This window comes from Geotrypetes seraphini, chromosome 13 (genome assembly GCF_902459505.1).
Source record: "Geotrypetes seraphini chromosome 13, aGeoSer1.1, whole genome shotgun sequence".
NCBI classification, from domain to species: Eukaryota; Metazoa; Chordata; class Amphibia; order Gymnophiona; family Dermophiidae; genus Geotrypetes; species Geotrypetes seraphini.
Window position 1 is genome coordinate 34152692 of NC_047096.1, and position 16934 is coordinate 34169625.

General features: G+C 42.7%; 1 protein-coding gene across 2 annotated transcripts in view; it reads left to right on the top strand.

Moving 5' to 3' along the window:
* Window positions 1-603: 603 nt before the first annotated feature.
* PPP2R1B (protein phosphatase 2 scaffold subunit Abeta) overlaps window positions 604-16934 on the top strand; it is a 108704-nt gene continuing 92373 nt past the window's right edge. The window contains exons 1-6 of one of the 2 annotated variants that reach the window (XM_033918191.1): window positions 604-787; window positions 2411-2501; window positions 3035-3135; window positions 11805-12037; window positions 15791-15938; window positions 16398-16553. In XM_033918191.1, the coding sequence (XP_033774082.1) occupies window positions 710-787; window positions 2411-2501; window positions 3035-3135; window positions 11805-12037; window positions 15791-15938; window positions 16398-16553 (807 nt within the window). In that variant the 5' untranslated portion in view covers window positions 604-709. The remainder of the gene's footprint in view (window positions 788-2410; window positions 2502-3034; window positions 3136-11804; window positions 12038-15790; window positions 15939-16397; window positions 16554-16934) is intronic. The other variant, XM_033918192.1, reaches the window with a different exon arrangement.

A 16934-nucleotide genomic window follows, 5' to 3' on the forward strand; every position in this document is an offset into this window, starting at 1 on the left:
ACAGAATTCCACTTGTCCTTTCAAAAGATACATAGTAAGATAGTAAAGGACGGCAGATAAAGACCCGAGATGCTCCACCAGTTACTTCACTCAAATTCTTTCAGCATTTTTTTTTTTTTACATTCCTGCTAAGCCACCCTTGAACCTATGATCTTCAGGTTGAAGGGCTCTTACATTCCAGGTAGAACTATTCTGATTCACATCGAATGTACACACTTCCTAAGGGTCCCTTTTACAAAGCTGCGGTAGCAATTTCGTTCGCGCTGGGGCTGCTACCACAGCTTTGTAAAGGTTGGCTCTGTATGACTGGCACCTTTCTCTGCCTGAAACCCTCCCCCCCCCCCCCCCCCGGTTCTATTCATATTTGCATGCTGACCTGTACTTCTAGTTTAAGAGTGGGGATGGGTCAGACAAAAAAAAGGATATTAGAAATCAGAAATACATACACACAAAAGTAAGCGCGAAGGCTTAAAGTGGAAAACAAAAAGCCCAAAACATAATCGATCGAATTTGCCCCTACTTCATCTGACCACAAAGCTCCGCCCATTAGCCAAGATCAGACACTGCGCCTGCGTACCCGCCACAGATAAACGCTGCCCCCGCAGCTTCCGGCCCCTGCCGCTTACAGGTGGAGACCCCGCACCGCGCCGGAACGGAAGTGGAGGGGGAGGGCGGAGTTTCTTTCTCTCTTCCTCTCGCCGGGCTGAAGATGGCCGGCGCCGACGGAGATGATTCTTTGTACCCCATCGCTGTGCTTATCGACGAGCTGCGCAACGAGGACGTGCAGGTAGCGGGCTCCGTCCTGCCCTCGCTTTCGGTGTGTTCGCGGGGTGGGAGGAGGCCCTTCTATCTCCTCTCACCCCGACTGCATAGGCTGGCGGAGGTGGAAGTGAATTCCAGCTCACCTCTCCGGAATGTTGCCGCCCTTCTCCGGAGCTGTTTCTCGTGTCAGTTTGGCCGTGTGTCCTGGTCGCCTCCCGGGTGTTCGGTTCTTGTCCTTCTTTTTCTTTACCAGCTTGCTTTTGGGGAGGGGGGAGGTGCTGTTTCTGCAGCAGCCTTACAGCCTTGTCCTCTTCCTTCTCAACCCTCCCCCCCGGGTTGCTTTAAGGCATTAAGAAATACTTGAAAGATGCTAACGTTCTCCCAGGGATTTGCTTCAGAGTTTGTCCTTGGGGTAGTGTCTTGCGTGATTTACATGATATTGGCAAACACTTGGGCATCTCCAAACGAGAAGCTGTGCTGCCAGAGAAACGGGTCTATCAAGTCGGCTGATTATTTTTTTTAAGACACGGTTGTGGGGTAGTTTGATCACAGCCGTAATAAGGACAGACTCTGCCTTGGGTTTAGACTAGTTCATATAGTGATCTAAAAACAGAAACCTGGTTGGAGGAGTCAATTCATGGTTAGTGCAGTGGAGCTGAGAAACAAGAAAGCAAAGATTTAAATTCCACTCCAGCTCCTTGTAATCTTGGGGAAGTCACTTAACCCACCATTACCTCGGGCTCAAACCTAGTAAGCCCTGATCAACTCTTGTAAAGGTGTGAATTTACATCTTTCATATTGCCACATAGTAATTTTAGATTTATTTTGGCCATTTAGTAGCATGAAGGGGAGGTAGTGGGGGTAGGGAAGAAGTATAAGGTAAAGAATGAAGTATTGTTTAATGTATGACTATTCATGTTATAAATTGCAACACTAATTATTTTGCAACACTTTGGTTGTGATGTAAAATATTGTTAGTAAGGTATACCATCAGCAGCAGAAAACTGCATTTAGTAAGTTTCAAACATGTAAAGTCAAATTATAAACGAGTATTGTAATGATGACACTCCTGTTATTCACTTCAGATTGGGAGATAGGATTAGCCTTCATGTCTAAAATTAATTATGAGAAACATCAAAAGTCAAACAGGATAAAAAAAAAAACCCCCATGGGTTCAAAAACACAAAAAACAGTGGGAAAGGACAAAAAAAGCCAAGTGCTGAATAACTATTTGAATTGCTTCTAATAGTTATTCAGCACTTGGCTTTTTTTTTTCATATGTTTGATTGACCCATCCTTGTATTAACAAAGGACTTGTTATCTGTGGATTACAACACTACAGTGACCCCTGATGCAGGCGTTTTATTCACCGAAACAGTGCTGTGTTGGGACCACAGTTTGTGTATGTCCTTTATTGGAATAAACAAGACCTTTTTACATCAGTGATCTCTTATGGAGTGTTCATTGTCCATTTCCACTGTTTTTTGTGTAAAATTAATTATGTCCATCAAACTTTTTAAACTCCTTGTAAATTTTTGTAGTGTAGTAATATTCCATTAATATGGAAGGCTGTTTTTGGTTATTAATGGCAAAGACCAGTGTTTCCAGTTCACTTGAGTGTGTTTTTCTCTCATCCGTTTTTCTTTAGTTGCGTCTGAACAGCATCAAAAAGTTATCAACAATCGCATTAGCCCTGGGAGTAGAAAGAACTCGCACTGAACTTCTACCTTTCCTTACTGGTATAGTAAAGATTATTTTATTTTTGTGTGTTCATGGTTAACATGAAAATTGCTATATGCTTAATTGATATATCTGCTGTTCAATCTGCATTCCTGTATCTGGACCATAGTTTGAAGGTGAGCCCTTCAGAGAATAAATCATTAAAGGCTTCACGTGTTCAAAATAATTAATATTGGACAATGGATGCCAGTTTAGGCTTTTTTAAGGTTGCTAGTGCAAGGATTGTGCTAAGAAGCCAGTTAACTTATCCCCCCCAGTCTTTAAGTATATGTAACTATTTAGAACTGAGCAGAAATATTTGTGAATTTTTTTCTTTTTGTATCTTAAAAAATTAAATTGCCAGTTCTGTTGCTTTTAATACAACTGCTTGATAATAAAGGGGAATACCATCGGGGTAAAAGCAGTTTTATTTTATATGGTATTACTGCTGCTTCAGACCTATAACATTTTCAATGATTTCTGAACTCACATGCTGAAGATTAAAAAAAATAGAATCTTGGTAATGTGTGTGTATATTTTTCTCCTCCCTCAGATACCATATATGATGAGGATGAGGTGCTATTGGCTCTTGCTGAGCAGTTGGGAAGCTTCACCGTTCTTGTTGGAGGTCCTGAATATGTCCATTGTCTACTGGTAAGTGATCATGTGCCAAGCACTTTCTCTTCACTGGCTCACATCCTAGGTAACTTCTGTGATTATAAGTTTGTCCACCCTGCCCTCATATTAGCTGACTTTTTTAAAAGTCTTTCACACAGATCTCTAAAATCCCACAGCAGATAGTATGCTCAAGAGACTGGCTAATTGCTTGAACAAGTGATTGAGCTCAGTATATTTTGATGGTTAGGATCAAAGTACGCTGTTTTCATTTCTGTTGAGTTTCCTTTGGTTTTCTAGTTTGTGGCTTGGTTTGTTTTGTAAGAAAAGTCTAAGGTTAACATGTTTGGTGGGGTTTCCTTTGAATTTATCCCCATGTTGACTGTATATTATGTATGTCTTGTGTGTTCTTATTGTATATTATGTATGTTAAGAACATAAGAAATCACCTCTGCTGGGTCAGACCTGTGGTCCATCGTGCCCAGCAGTCCGCATCCACGGCGACCCTTCAGGTCCATGACCTGTATGTGATCCCTTAAATTTCGCCTTGATACCCTTTCTATATCCTATCTTTGCCCTTATCTGTATCCCTCAATTCCTTTATCTGTCAGCTCATTGGGGAGAATGGGATAGAAAAGAAATAAATATAATCTCTGGGGAGTAATTTAGTAGTACAGAGAAATGAGTTGTGCACTAGGAAAGTCCAGTGTTCAGATCTATTTTCTTCCTTTGTGTTCTTGATTAAATTACTTCACTCTCCATTGCATCAGATGCATCTTAGATTGTGACCCCATTTGGGTAGAGAACTTGCATATTATACCTGAATGTAACTTACCATGAGCTTAGATTTGGAAAATGTTGACCTGCCTGACTTTTGATTTATTACTCACAATCTTAGAGCAAGTCTGTGGGTTTTTTCTTCAAGCATAAATGCTAGTGTAAAGTACAATGAAGAAAGCCAAAAAATAAGCCTTACTTTTTTTCCACTCTTGTTTTCTCTTTTGGTGGTCTCTCTTTACCCCTCCCCTCACCTTCCTTCATCTGGGTGGTGGGAGATCTTCCCAGCCCAGTGGTTGGAAGTGTGTCACTTATTAGCCAGCAAGGGCTACTACAACAGTGGCAAGTCTTCCTTAAGCCTGTCCAGCTCCTGTAGGCAGAAGATCTGAATCTGGCTTCCTCAACTCCAAGGCTGTCACTATAGGGTTTTCTTGCATATTTGCTCCTTTGAGTAAATTTCAAGGTATTCAGTGAGTCTTACTAGATTTAGCACAAAAGTGCTCCATAATTGTCTTTAGCTCATCACATTGGCTTTTCTTTTTAATGTGAAGTGAATTTGTTCTGATCTGGGTGAGAGGTAACAACATTTTGATATATTTATCAAAATGGGAATCTGCCAAAATAAGATCTAGATATGGCAACCACATTATTTTTACCTACAGTGTATTTTTGGTTTGGTGAAATAGTTTTAAAAAGTTAAATTTTAGAAGCTTTAAAGTGTTGACAAATATGTTCAATTTTCCAGCATATTCATACAGTGTAATAATCTAATTTAGAAAAATAAACTGCTTGCACAGGTAATATTGAAATGGAAATTGTTTTTCCATCTGCTTAATTGTCTATATTCATGTTCTCACATACCTTGTAATCACTCTCTGTTTTTAAAATGCAGAGTCACCACAGTTTTCCAAATACTCAGTATTAAAGCTTCTTTTCATATAAGACCAGTACAAATCTGTTTCCAGACTTTGTTTTGAATGCGCTTGAATATCAGGCCGCTATTAATACAACCAGCCAGCTACTTTGACTTTTTTCCTCCCCTTCATATGAGTTCTTTGTGCATATTTGGAGCGTTATTATTTCTATATGATCAAAATAAAACTTGCCCAAATAGATCTTTATTGCACGATGCAGCTCTTTCTATATTTAGCTTTTGGTGATCTAATTGACGTCGGTAGCATCTGTCCTTAAGCATTGCCTACATAGTAGATGAGTCAGCATGTGGTACTGCATGAGCCTTTCCGCTCTTTCTTCTTTTTGTGAAACAAGAACAACACTTGTGTTCACCCCATCTGCCACTTTGAAGTTCTGTGAGAGGGCCAAGTTTTTGGCTTTAGGCCCAAAATACTGTCTTGTAGTTGGCAGTACTTTGCATTGCTCTGTGTTACTAGTTAATTTAGAAGCTAATGATTTAATATGTAGGTTGGTAACAGATGCCACCATCTAAGTTTTGGCTACATATGCTGCATTCTTGAGTGCTAAAAGTTTACAAACAATGAGCTAATGGCATAATCTGATTTTGAGAATTTCTACAGTCCGTTTGACTTGTATGGAATTCAGGTGGATACACACTTCAGTTTATCCTAGGACAAGCAAGCAGCATATTCTCACATGTGGATGATGTCATCCACAGAGCCTGGTACAGACAGTGTTAAAAGTGAACTGTCATCCAGTACCAGAGATTTTATGCCTCTTCACCACTGGGGCATGAAGGTTGCACAAATGGACAAATTTGGTCATAAGAACATAAGAATTGTCACTGCTGGGTCAGACCAGTGGCCCATCATGCCCAGCAGTCCGCTCATGCGGCAGCCCCCAGGTCAAAGACCAGTGTTCTAAATGAGTCCAGCCTCACCTGCGTATGTTCCAGTTTAGCAGGAACTTGTCCAACTTTGTCTCAAATCCCTGGAGGGTGTGTTCCCTATAACAGACTCCGGAAGAGCGTTCCAGTTTTCTACCACTCTCTGGGTGAAGAAGAACTTCCTTGTTTGTACGGAATCTATCCCCTTTCAATTTTAGAGAGTGCCCGCTCGTTCTCCCTACCTTGGAGAGAGTGAACAATCTGTCTATCTGCTAAGTCAAGGGAGAAGAGGCCCAGTCTCTCACTGTACGGCAACTCCTCCAGCCCCTTACCTATTTTAGTTGCTCTTCTCTGGACCCTTTCCAGTAGTACCGTGTCCTTTTTTATGTATGGCGACCAGTGCTGGACGCAGTACTCCAGGTGAGGGCGCACCATGGCCGGTACAGTGGCATGATAACCTTCTCCGATCTGTTTGTGATCCTGCCTCTACCAAAACTCAATGTTGGCCAGTAGAGTGTTGAATTACAACTTCTACTTAACATCTTGTTAAGAAGTTAGCAGCCTTTGAGCAATATATCCCATTGGAACATCTGGAGGAATATCAATAAACGACTCGCAGCCTTCTCCAAACTAGAAAGTATAGTCAAACCTCAGTTTGTGAGTAACGTAGTTTGTGTGTGTTTTGAAAGACGAGCAAAACACTTAGCAAACTTTTGTCTCACACATCAAGCGCCGCCCTGATAAATGAGCACTTACAGCTGCAGGCAGCGCTGCTTCAGGGGGATACCTCTTCCATCCGCCGGCCAGCCTTCCACGCTGGGTGCCTTCCGCACCATGTTGGAGAGCCTCTGAACACATGCAGCCAAGCGCTGTCCCACCTGCACGTTTTATATGATCACACACAACATCAATCATCGATATTGTGCATGTTTATACGTGGTGCGAATGTGGGACGGCGCTCAACTGTGTGGGCTCGGGTTCTCCGGCGTGGTGCGGAGGAGATGGTGCTGGCAGATGGAGGAGGCGTCTCCTGTAGCTGTGCAAAGACCCCGATGGTTGCGTGCGGCTGGCCACCTACAAACTGCAGCACCTGACACCCGACAGGTACACACCTCTAGGCCACCCCTCGACACTTCCCAGTTCCTTGGCACCTTTTGGGTTGTGGAACGAATTGTCAGTGTTGCCATTGTGGCTTATGGGGGAAGTTACTTTGGATTATGATTATGCTCGGACAGCGTTTGATGCATTTGAGATGTCATCCAGAACATCCGCCATGTCCATAGCTATGAGGTGTCTGGCTTGGCTTTGAGTTTCAGACATGGACATTAATCTACAGGATCGTCTAGCTAACATTCCATGTCTCGGGAAAGAGCTTTTTAGGGATAGAGTAGAGGTGGCTATCCAGAAGCTCACTCAACATGAGCAGAACTGGAGCTCTTTGAACATGTTAAAGAATAATTCTCGAGCATAACTGGAGCTCTTTAAACAGGTCAAAGAATAATTCTCAACCATCTAAGTCGGCTCCAAGAACAGCTGCTTACTCTTATAAGAGGAGATACCCTGCAAAGTCCTCTTCATCCAAACCGCCACCACAGAAGAGGAAAAAGCAGCAATGACCTAAAAAAATCTCAGTCTGCCCCTCAAAAACCAGCACAGTCTTCTTGACATGCTTCTAGAGAGCATGGCCAGCTTACCACTTGTCCAGCCTCTTCCCCAACCTAGTCAAGTACAGTTCTATCATTGACTTTGGGCTCTCATCACAATGGACACTTGGTCCTAAAAGTCATCACAAAAGGTTACTCACTTCATTTCAAAACAGTACCTCCGAAATTACCCTCCAATAGACGTCCCTTCTTCTTCAGGAAATCGAAGCTTTGCTTCAACTAAATGCCATAGAGGTAGTTCCTCCTCCGAAAAATCCAGGTATTTTCTAATTCCAATGAAGATGGGAGATTTAAATCCAATTCTTGACCTCCAGAACTTGAACAGATATCTAGTTAAGAAAAAGTTTTGCATGCTATCCTGGGGACTCTATACCCCTTTCTAGAACAAAATGAATGGCTATGCCCTCTGGACCTCAAAAAGCTTACACACACATATCCATACATCCTGTTCACAGAAAGTTCCTGCAGTTTTGTGTAGCTCATCAACACTTTCAGTTCAAAGTTCTGCTGTTTGGCCTGACATCTTCAAGAGTATTTACCAAGTGCCTGGTGGTCATCACAGCAACTCTATTTACTCACGGACTGCAAGTATTTCCATATCTGGACGATTGGCTGATAAAGGCCACATCACCTCAAGAATACTTTCTGCAACACAGTTGATGATAACATTTCTTCTTCAACTGCAGGAGATCAAAGTCAACTTTCCAAAGTTTCAACTTCAACCATCCCAAACATTGCGAGCAGGTTTCTCTTCTACAAACCATTTCAGCCAGACAGATTATGCAGCTCTTAGGGCACAAAGCATTCACAGTCCACATTACCCACCTCGGACCAGCTAAGTAGACCTTAGCCTCCCAATGGTCTCAAGCTCTCGATCCCTTCTCTCAAAAGATTAGTCACTTCATTTCTTTGTCAGTCTCTTCAGTGGTGGATGGATCTGACCAATGTTTCCAGAGGTCTGCTATTTCAAATTTCTCCACATCAGAAGGTACTTACTACAGGTGCCATAAGGTGGTAAGAGGGGCCAAAAGGGACTACAAGGAAAAAATTGCTAAGGAGGCGAAAAACTTCAAGCCATTCTTTCGATACATTAAGGGGAAACGACCCGTGAAGGAAATGGTGAGGCTGTTGGACGACCATGGAATAAAGGGAGTGCTGAAAGAGGACAAAGCCATCACCGACAAACTGAACACATTTTTTTTGCATCTGTATTTACAGAAGAGGATATACGCAACATGCCAGAAGCTGACAGACTATACCTAGTAAACGAAGACGGGAAACTGACTGGGTTGATGGTCAGTCTAGAAGAGGTGTGCAGGCAGATTGACAGCTTAAAAACGATAAATCCCCTGGATCGGATGGCATCCATCCGAGGGTAATCAAGGAACTGAAAGGGGTTATAGCTGAACTGCTTCAACTAATAACCAATCTGTCAATCAAATCGGGAAGGATTCCGGAAGACTGGAAAGTGGCGAATGTTACTCTGATCTTCAAGTAAGGTTCGAGGGGCGATCCAGGAAACTACTGGCCGGTGAGTCTGACCTCAGTACCGGGAAAGATGGTAGAGGCGCTGATAAAGGACCGCATTGTTGACCACCTTGGCGGACACAATCTGATGAGGACCAGCCAGCACGGATTCAGCAAAGGAAGATCTTGCTTGACGAACTTGCTGCACTTCTTCGAGGGAGTTAACAGGCAGCTAGACTTCAGGCAGCATCTCAGACTTCAAGAACAAATGGGATACCTATGTGGGATCCCTACGAGGTCATGCCAAGGGTTAGGGTCACTAGGACTGAATGAGCGGGTCAGTAGAGTGACAGTATAATTACAATTATTCTTTAGGGGGTCAGTAGATTTAAGAGGGTGGGTAAATAGTGTGGGCAGACTTGATGGGCTATGGCCCTTATCTGCCGTCATTTTTCTATGTTTCTATGTTTCTAAAGGTGACCCGGTCGACATTGTATATCTGGATTTTCAGAAGGCATTTGACAAGGTCTCACGTGAATGACTACTTTGAAAAATTGCGAGCCATGGGATTGAGGGTGAAGTATTCACGTGGAACAAAAACTGGTTGGCGGATAGAAAACAGAGTGAGGGTAAATAGACAATACTCAGACTGGAAAAGCGTCACCAGTGGAGTGCTGCAGGGTTCGGTGCTTGGGCCCGTGCTCTTCAACATATTTATAAACGACCTGGAAATTGGAACGACAAGCAAGGTGATTAAATTTGCAGACGATATGAAGTTATTCAGAGTAGTGAAGATGCAGGAGGATTGCAATGACCTGCAACAGAACATAAACATGCTTGAGAAATGGGCCGTGACATGGCAAATGAGGTTTAATGTGGATAAGGGTAAGCTGATGCATGTCGGTAACAAAAATCTTGTACATGAACCCAGGATGTGCGGCGGCGGCGAAAAGGGCGAATAGAATGCTTGGAATGATTAAGAAGGGGATCACGAACAGATCGGAAAAGTTATCATGCCACTGTACCGGGCCATAGTGCGACCCCCACCTGGAATACTGCATCCAGCACTGGTCGCCATACTTGAAGAAGGACATGGTACTACTTGAAAGGGTCCAGAGAAGAGCAACTAAAATGGTTAACGGGCTGGAGGAATTGTCGTACAGTGAGAGATTAGAGAAACTGGGCCTCTTCTCCCTTGAAAAGAGAAGACAGAAAGGGGATATGATTGAAACGTTCAAGCTGCCTCCAGTTGTCTGGGATCTTAATATAGTTCTAGCCACTCTGATGAGACCACTATTTGAGCCAATGACTTCTACTCATCTCAAGTACCTTACTTGGAAAGTGGTCATCTTGATTTCTCTCACCTCTGCCTATCGAGTGAGTGAACTCCAATCATTGATGTCGGACCCACCGTTCATAGTATTCCATCATGATAAGGTGATTCTTCACACCCATCCTAAATTCCTCCTGAAAGTGGTTGCGGAATTTCATCTCAAATCTGAGTATGCATTTTTGTGCTACCAGTCTTTTTTCCAAAGCCCCATTCTCATCTTGGAGAAATAGTTCTTCACACTTTGGAATGAAACATGCCTTAATTTACTATGTACAACAAACTAAGCCACACAGGACATTACCTCAACTGTTCATCTCCTTTAATCCTAACAGATTGGGCAACCCTGTCACCAAAAGAACTATTTCCACATGGCTAGTGGCTTGTATTTCCTTCTGCTATGCTCAGGCTGGGCTGCAGCTCGAGGGTCATGTTATAGCACACAAGGTCCAAGCTATGGCAGCATCAGTAGCTTTCTTATGTTCCACTCCTATTGATGAAGTTTGCAAAGCAGCTACTTGGTGCTCAATTCAAACCTTCACATCTTGCTACTGTCTAGAATCCTATTCCAGATGAGATGGTCGTTTCAGCTAAGCAGTATTACAGAATTAATTTTCTTCTTAATGGCCAACTCTCCCTCCATCCAATTTTGTTCATTTAGGGAGTCTCACTTGTGAGAATATGCTACCTGCTTGTCCTAGGATAAAGCACAGTTACTTATCATAAAAGGTGTTATCCAGAGACAGCAGACAGATATTCTCGCATCCCTCCCACCTCCCCTGGTTGGCTTCTTAGTTTGCTTAAGGAATTGAGGAACCATGAGCCTGTTAGGTAGGAAGGCACTCAACGCATGCGCGGTGCAGGCAGTTGCAAAGTTGCTTAAAACTTAAAGTAACAGTTCACTTTAAACACGGTCTGTACCAGGCTCCATGGATGACGCCACCCACATGTGAGAATATCTGCCTGCTGTCCCCGGTTAACACCTGTTAGGTAAGTAACTGTGCTTTATGCACACTTGCTTCAAGACAGATTTGTTTTTGTTAGATAAATCACAAATACATTTAGCGAATGTTCTTTTAAAAATTGTCCCCTTCCTCTTCAGCTAGACCTGCTGGGACATTTAGGATTAGGCTCCATCTCTATCAGTATTCAAATCCAAAGCCTACTTTTTCTGGACTGCTTTCAACTCTTAAATCCCACTCGCCATAAAATTTACCTTTATCCATCTTATCATTCGCTCTGCAAGTCACTGCCTAATTTTTATATGTCCTGTTTGTCCAAATTAGATTATAAGCTCTTCTGAGCAGGGACTGTCTATTACATGTTAAATATACATGTTAAATGTACATGAGCACCTTTCAGCGCTATAGAAATGATAAATAGTAGTAGTAGGAATAAGCGGGGGAGAGAAACTGAGTATGCATTTTTGTTAAATCCACGTGCAGATTTTGACTGCCTCCAGAACTAGCAGGCATAAATATCTGACGTTAACAGTAGGTTGTATAAACTGAAAGTTTGTTTTGTCTGATACATTGTAAACTTGAACTAGATTGACATACCTACTGTTGGTGTTAAATATTCAGAAGAGAATATGTATACTTTGTGTGAATATGTGAACTTACCTGAGACATCTCCTTGCTTCTATTTATATTTCTTTCTATTCTCACAGCCACCTCTGGAGAGCTTGGCGACCGTTGAGGAAACAGTAGTTCGAGATAAGGCTGTAGAATCTTTGAGGAAGATCTCACATGAGCACTCACCTGTTGACTTGGAGGCACACTTTGTGCCACTGGTAAAGCGGCTGGCTAGTGGTGACTGGTTCACTTCTCGTACCTCAGTATGTGGTCTCTTCAGTGTTTGCTATCCTAGAGTCTCCAGTACTGTCAAAGCTGAAATTAGACAGTAAGTAGTTGAATTATTTCCTTGTGTGGTTTATGATGAGCTAGAGTAGTAATTGAAGGACAGCACGCTTGCAGAATTGATTTTGTGGTGTTTCTAATGAAGGATGAATTTTAGCTGTTGATCTAAATCGTTTTCTTAAGCTTTGGTGTCCTGTCCATTTTGAGGTTTGTAAGCAAATACACTATACAGAGTTTAACATTTCTGTGTTTCCCAGTCCTCTAAAGAACAAGGGCATGGAGTGGAGGAGTAGCATGATGGTTAGAACACTGGGCTAGAACTATGGAGCCAGGTTCTACTTCAGCTCCCTGTGATCTTGGGCAAATCATTTAACCTTCCTTTGCCTCAGGCACACACTCTCAATATTGTGATCCCTCCGGGGACAGAAAAATACCCACTGTACTGATGTACACAGCTTTGATAGCTTTTGGGTTTGCAGGAAGTATTGCTGTGGGATTTTAGTATGAAGCAACATTAAACATCGTGATTTGTCTCCCAAGTTAATAATCTTATATTACCCATAAGTGCCAACTATGTGGGTGCTAGGACATCCCCAATATTCTTGCCAACACTGCTCGGACATCAGAGCTGAAATCTTCCTGATGTAGAGCTACAGAGGAAAGCAGGAAGTAAGGCTTTGTGTCTGCAGCTACTGCTCCCACCTCCCCCTGCAATCTGTTGGTCTGACAGTCCTTAACCAGCTGAAAAGCTGCAAAGGAGGCAGAACCAGTAGCCTAGGAGACACGATTGGTCATTCATTAGTCAGCCAATAGAGTTTAGGGAGAAGCAGGACAGAAGGTTGATGTCTTAAGCTACTGGTCCCACCTCCCCCTGTAGTTTATTGACAGCTAAGGAATGCCTGAGCAATATGCTAATGGTGGGGAACAGAGGAGAGCAGCAGTGTAGGTCAGACAGGGGAGAAGTGCTGAGGGAAGCACTGGGAAAGGACTGAGGAATTGATAAAGAAGCAGGGAAAGGAAAGCATAGACATAGGCACTGATAGGTTGTGAGAGGAAAAGAGACTGAGGAAAAGAGATGAACTGTGAAAAGGAGAACAGAGCTGAAGTGAATGCAAGCTGAGGGGGGATGGCATTGGCTTTGATATAAAGAGAAGTGGGTAAGAGATGGGCTGAAGAAAGAAACAGACGAGGGAGAGAATATATGTGGAATTCAAAGAGGAGAGGTCTGAAAGGGGAATGAGGTTGAGAAAAGGGTTCTGCGAGGATCAGATTAGAGGGAAGAAGCACTAAGGGGTGAAGAAAGGAATGGAAGTGACTGGAGGGGTAAGATTAAGAAGAAAAAAATAGGGGCAATCAATTAAAAGACACATTGAACCACATGAGCACAAAAAATTATCAGTCGCTTCCCACATCCTGGGATGCACCAGTACAGCTGGGCAGGGGCTTGAGGCTCTGATGGGCCCAGGTTGCTTAAGGCCCTTCCCATAGGAGGGGCCTTAAATAATCTGATCCCATCAGAGCCTTAGGCCCCTCCCCATTGCATCCCAGGATGCACCGGGGAGGGGAAGGCCCATTTTGAAGAGGCGGGCCAGCTGGCCGGAGGGAGTAGGCATCCCTCCAGTCAGCCGTCTAAATCAAGATAAGGGGGAGAGGGTGCCAGAGGCACTGGGGAGGGGGTTGCATGGCTGTGGGAGAGAATGGGCATCTCTCTCCCGCTGCCTAGCGACCCCCAACAGCGGGAGAGTGGACATCTTTCCTGCCCCTGGGGGGGTTGCTTGTCGGAGAAATAAGGCATCTCTCCCGCTGCAAGGGGGGGGGGTTTTGGTTGGCAGCGGGAGAGAGTTGACATCTCTTCCACTGTTGTTGTGTTTTAGCGAGTCTTCACTACTCTTCGCCAACCTCATTTTCATGAGCTTTTTTTTTTGAAAATGGCTCGCTTTTTAAAAATTGCTACCTGAACGGCTGCGATAGCAGCCTGTCAATTTTTTAACACGTTTTTTTGAGAATCCTGGCGCTTGTTCCTTGGCCACTGGAGCAATATCCTGCAGGCAGCTCAGAACACAGTGGCTTAGTATGAGAGTATGCTCCTATGCCCTAGACTGCTAGAACATATTCTCCCACTCAGCATGTGAGGATTCAAACTGTAATCCTTGCTGGACTTCTGGAGATTGGGGTGAGCGTGTGGCAAAGAATCTGATATGTATGCTGCAGGCAGAAAGGTGGCCATTGGCTTGGAATCTGAGTGCCAGAGGAAGTGCTGCAGTGCAAAAGGGAATGGAGAACCTGTTCTGGAAAGCAGGAATGTGTCGGAGCCAGGGAAATGATACAAGTCTGTGGTCAGTGGAAAGTCACAAATTTGAAGATGAATTAAATCTACAAACAAAAGAAAGACTCGCATGTAGAGGAGAGTGAGAAGTGGGAAGCAGTAAAGGGATGGGATAAGTGCATTGGAGCTTTCTGGATAATAGAGGGAAGCACAAGACTGGGTCAAGGGAAAATGAAAACCAGAAAAGGCTAAAAATTTAGGGAGTGGAGCAGTCAAACAGCTATTAAATTCCCTGCTCTCAAATATAAAACATCAAATTATGCCTATACATGAGGAGAAAAATTAAAAAGGTGCAGAGGGAGTAGGAGAAAAGAGGACAAAGATGAGCAAGGAGGAAGAAGAAATTAGGTGATATGAAATAAATTTGGGGGGTGAGGAGTGTGGTGTAGATGGATTGAGGGAAGAGAGGGACTGGAATGGCTTGAATGGTGAGTGTGTAAGAGAATCTGCCAGGTGGAGGAGTGTGTCAGAACCCTAGCTTTTGATTTGTCTACATCAGTGTTTTTCAACTTGGTCCTGGAGTACCTCCTTGCCAGTCAGGCTTTCAGGATATCCACATTGAATTTGCATAAACTTGATTTACATACACTGCTTCCATTATATTCAAATTTCTTTAATGCATATTCATTGTGGATATCCTGACTGACAAGGGGGTACTCCAGGTCTGAGTTGAGAAACACTGGTCTACATTATCTTCCCTGTTTGGCATGTAGGTCATGAATTTTGTTTTCCCTTTTTTCTTTGAGGGTGGTGAATTCATAACAAATTTCCCCTCACTCAGCAATCATTTTCAAAAGTTGGTTCCTATGATACTACCATCAACATGAATAGTGCTGTGCATACATAGGAAATTAAGAAAAGCATGAGGGGGTGGTTTCTATAATTTTTTTTCTCTGTTTGGTTTCAAGTTTAGTTGGAACTGATCTCTGCAGAGGTGTGACTCCATAACTCTTAATTCATGCTCTTTGTAGGCAGTCACACCATTTCCCCCTCAACATTAGGCCATATCTACTCTTCTTGGCCCTTGAACAGGAGCTTCTGGTTATCTGCAGTCAATTTGAGCTGCATTATGCAGAAACTTTTGTACTGATCTCATAGAACTTTGAATTTGGAGTTCCTGCACCCTGTGGCTCACTTGCAGGGAGCTGAATGGTGCAGAGAAAAGGAAGCTCCTCTTTGTGGTAATGTTGCTTATAGAAAAAAATTCTAGTTACCATGGTAACCTAAAGCCTGGAATATTTTAAGCCCTCTTCTAAACTGTATGAACATAAGAACTGCCATACTGGGTCAGCCCAATGGGTCCATCTAGCCTTTTTAAACATGTTCTTAGCTTTGAATATCTGGTTGTCTTTTTATGCCATAAGATCTGCAGGTGATATTTGATTTTTTTGGTAGAAGGTACAAAAGGGTCAAATTTCTCTTTTACATAGAAATTCTTTAACAAATTATCCTTTTTTTGCATAATTATAGACATTTCCGCAGCCTATGCTCTGATGATACTCCCATGGTGCGCAGGGCTGCAGCCTCCAAACTGGGAGAATTTGCCAAGGTGTTGGAGTTGGAGTATGTAAAAAATGACATAATTCCTCTGTTCACCAACTTAGCTTCAGATGAGCAGGTAACTAGAAACTCAGCAGTTCTTGGTTACTGATTACTTCATGCTTTGTGGCTCAATTCCTTAAATGGTGCCAAAAAATATGCATGCTAAATGTTGTTCTATAAATGGCACTCCAAGTTAGGTACCATTTGTAGAGCAGTACTTAGTGCCGAGATCCTTGCAAGGATTTGCATCAACTAAACCCTACTATATAAATCCTCTGAAATTCTATAACTCAGCTTGCAAATTCTAGAACCTGCTCTGATCTGCCCATGGTCATGCCCCCTTTACGGATCCATGTGGGAAACTATAAAAATATGTGCATAAATTATGGCCAATAAGTGTTAATTGGGATGTTAAGCAATATTAAGTTGTGCACACTTGAGTGCTATATAGAGAATTAGGGAGATGGTGGCCTGCTAATTTGCATATTTTTTAACTTGACTCTTTGCACATATTTTTGCTTTTTGATTTCCTCAGGACTCTGTGCGTTTGCTGGCAGTGGAAGCCTGCGTCAGCATTGCCCAGTTACTTGTGGAGGAGGATTTGGAGGCTTTGGTGATGCCTACACTCCGGCAAGCAACTGAAGACAAATCTTGGCGTGTTCGTTACATGGTGGCTGATAAGTTTTCTGAGGTAATGAGGTAGCTTGTGTATCCTGTTTGGGATAACATAACATTTGTATACTGCATTACTCTTCAGATCTATGCAGTTTAAAAAAAGTAAAATACTACTATAACACAGAATGAAATACATTTGCTGTCTTTCAAAAATGTCTTGCATAAGTCTTTAATAATTTCCTAAAATTTTGATATGATGTAGATGTAAAGATTAATTGATGAAAATCAGTATCCCAAGTAGCTGCTTGAAATGACAGTATGGAATAGTGGGCTAGTGAGGTTTTCTTTGTATACATTATTTCAGGTGGAACTTCACACAAAACTGTGGTTTGTTCTGGTTTTTGTTAATTGCATTTTAAAATGTTTTCTTTTACTCATGAGTAAAAGAGCCTTGTAG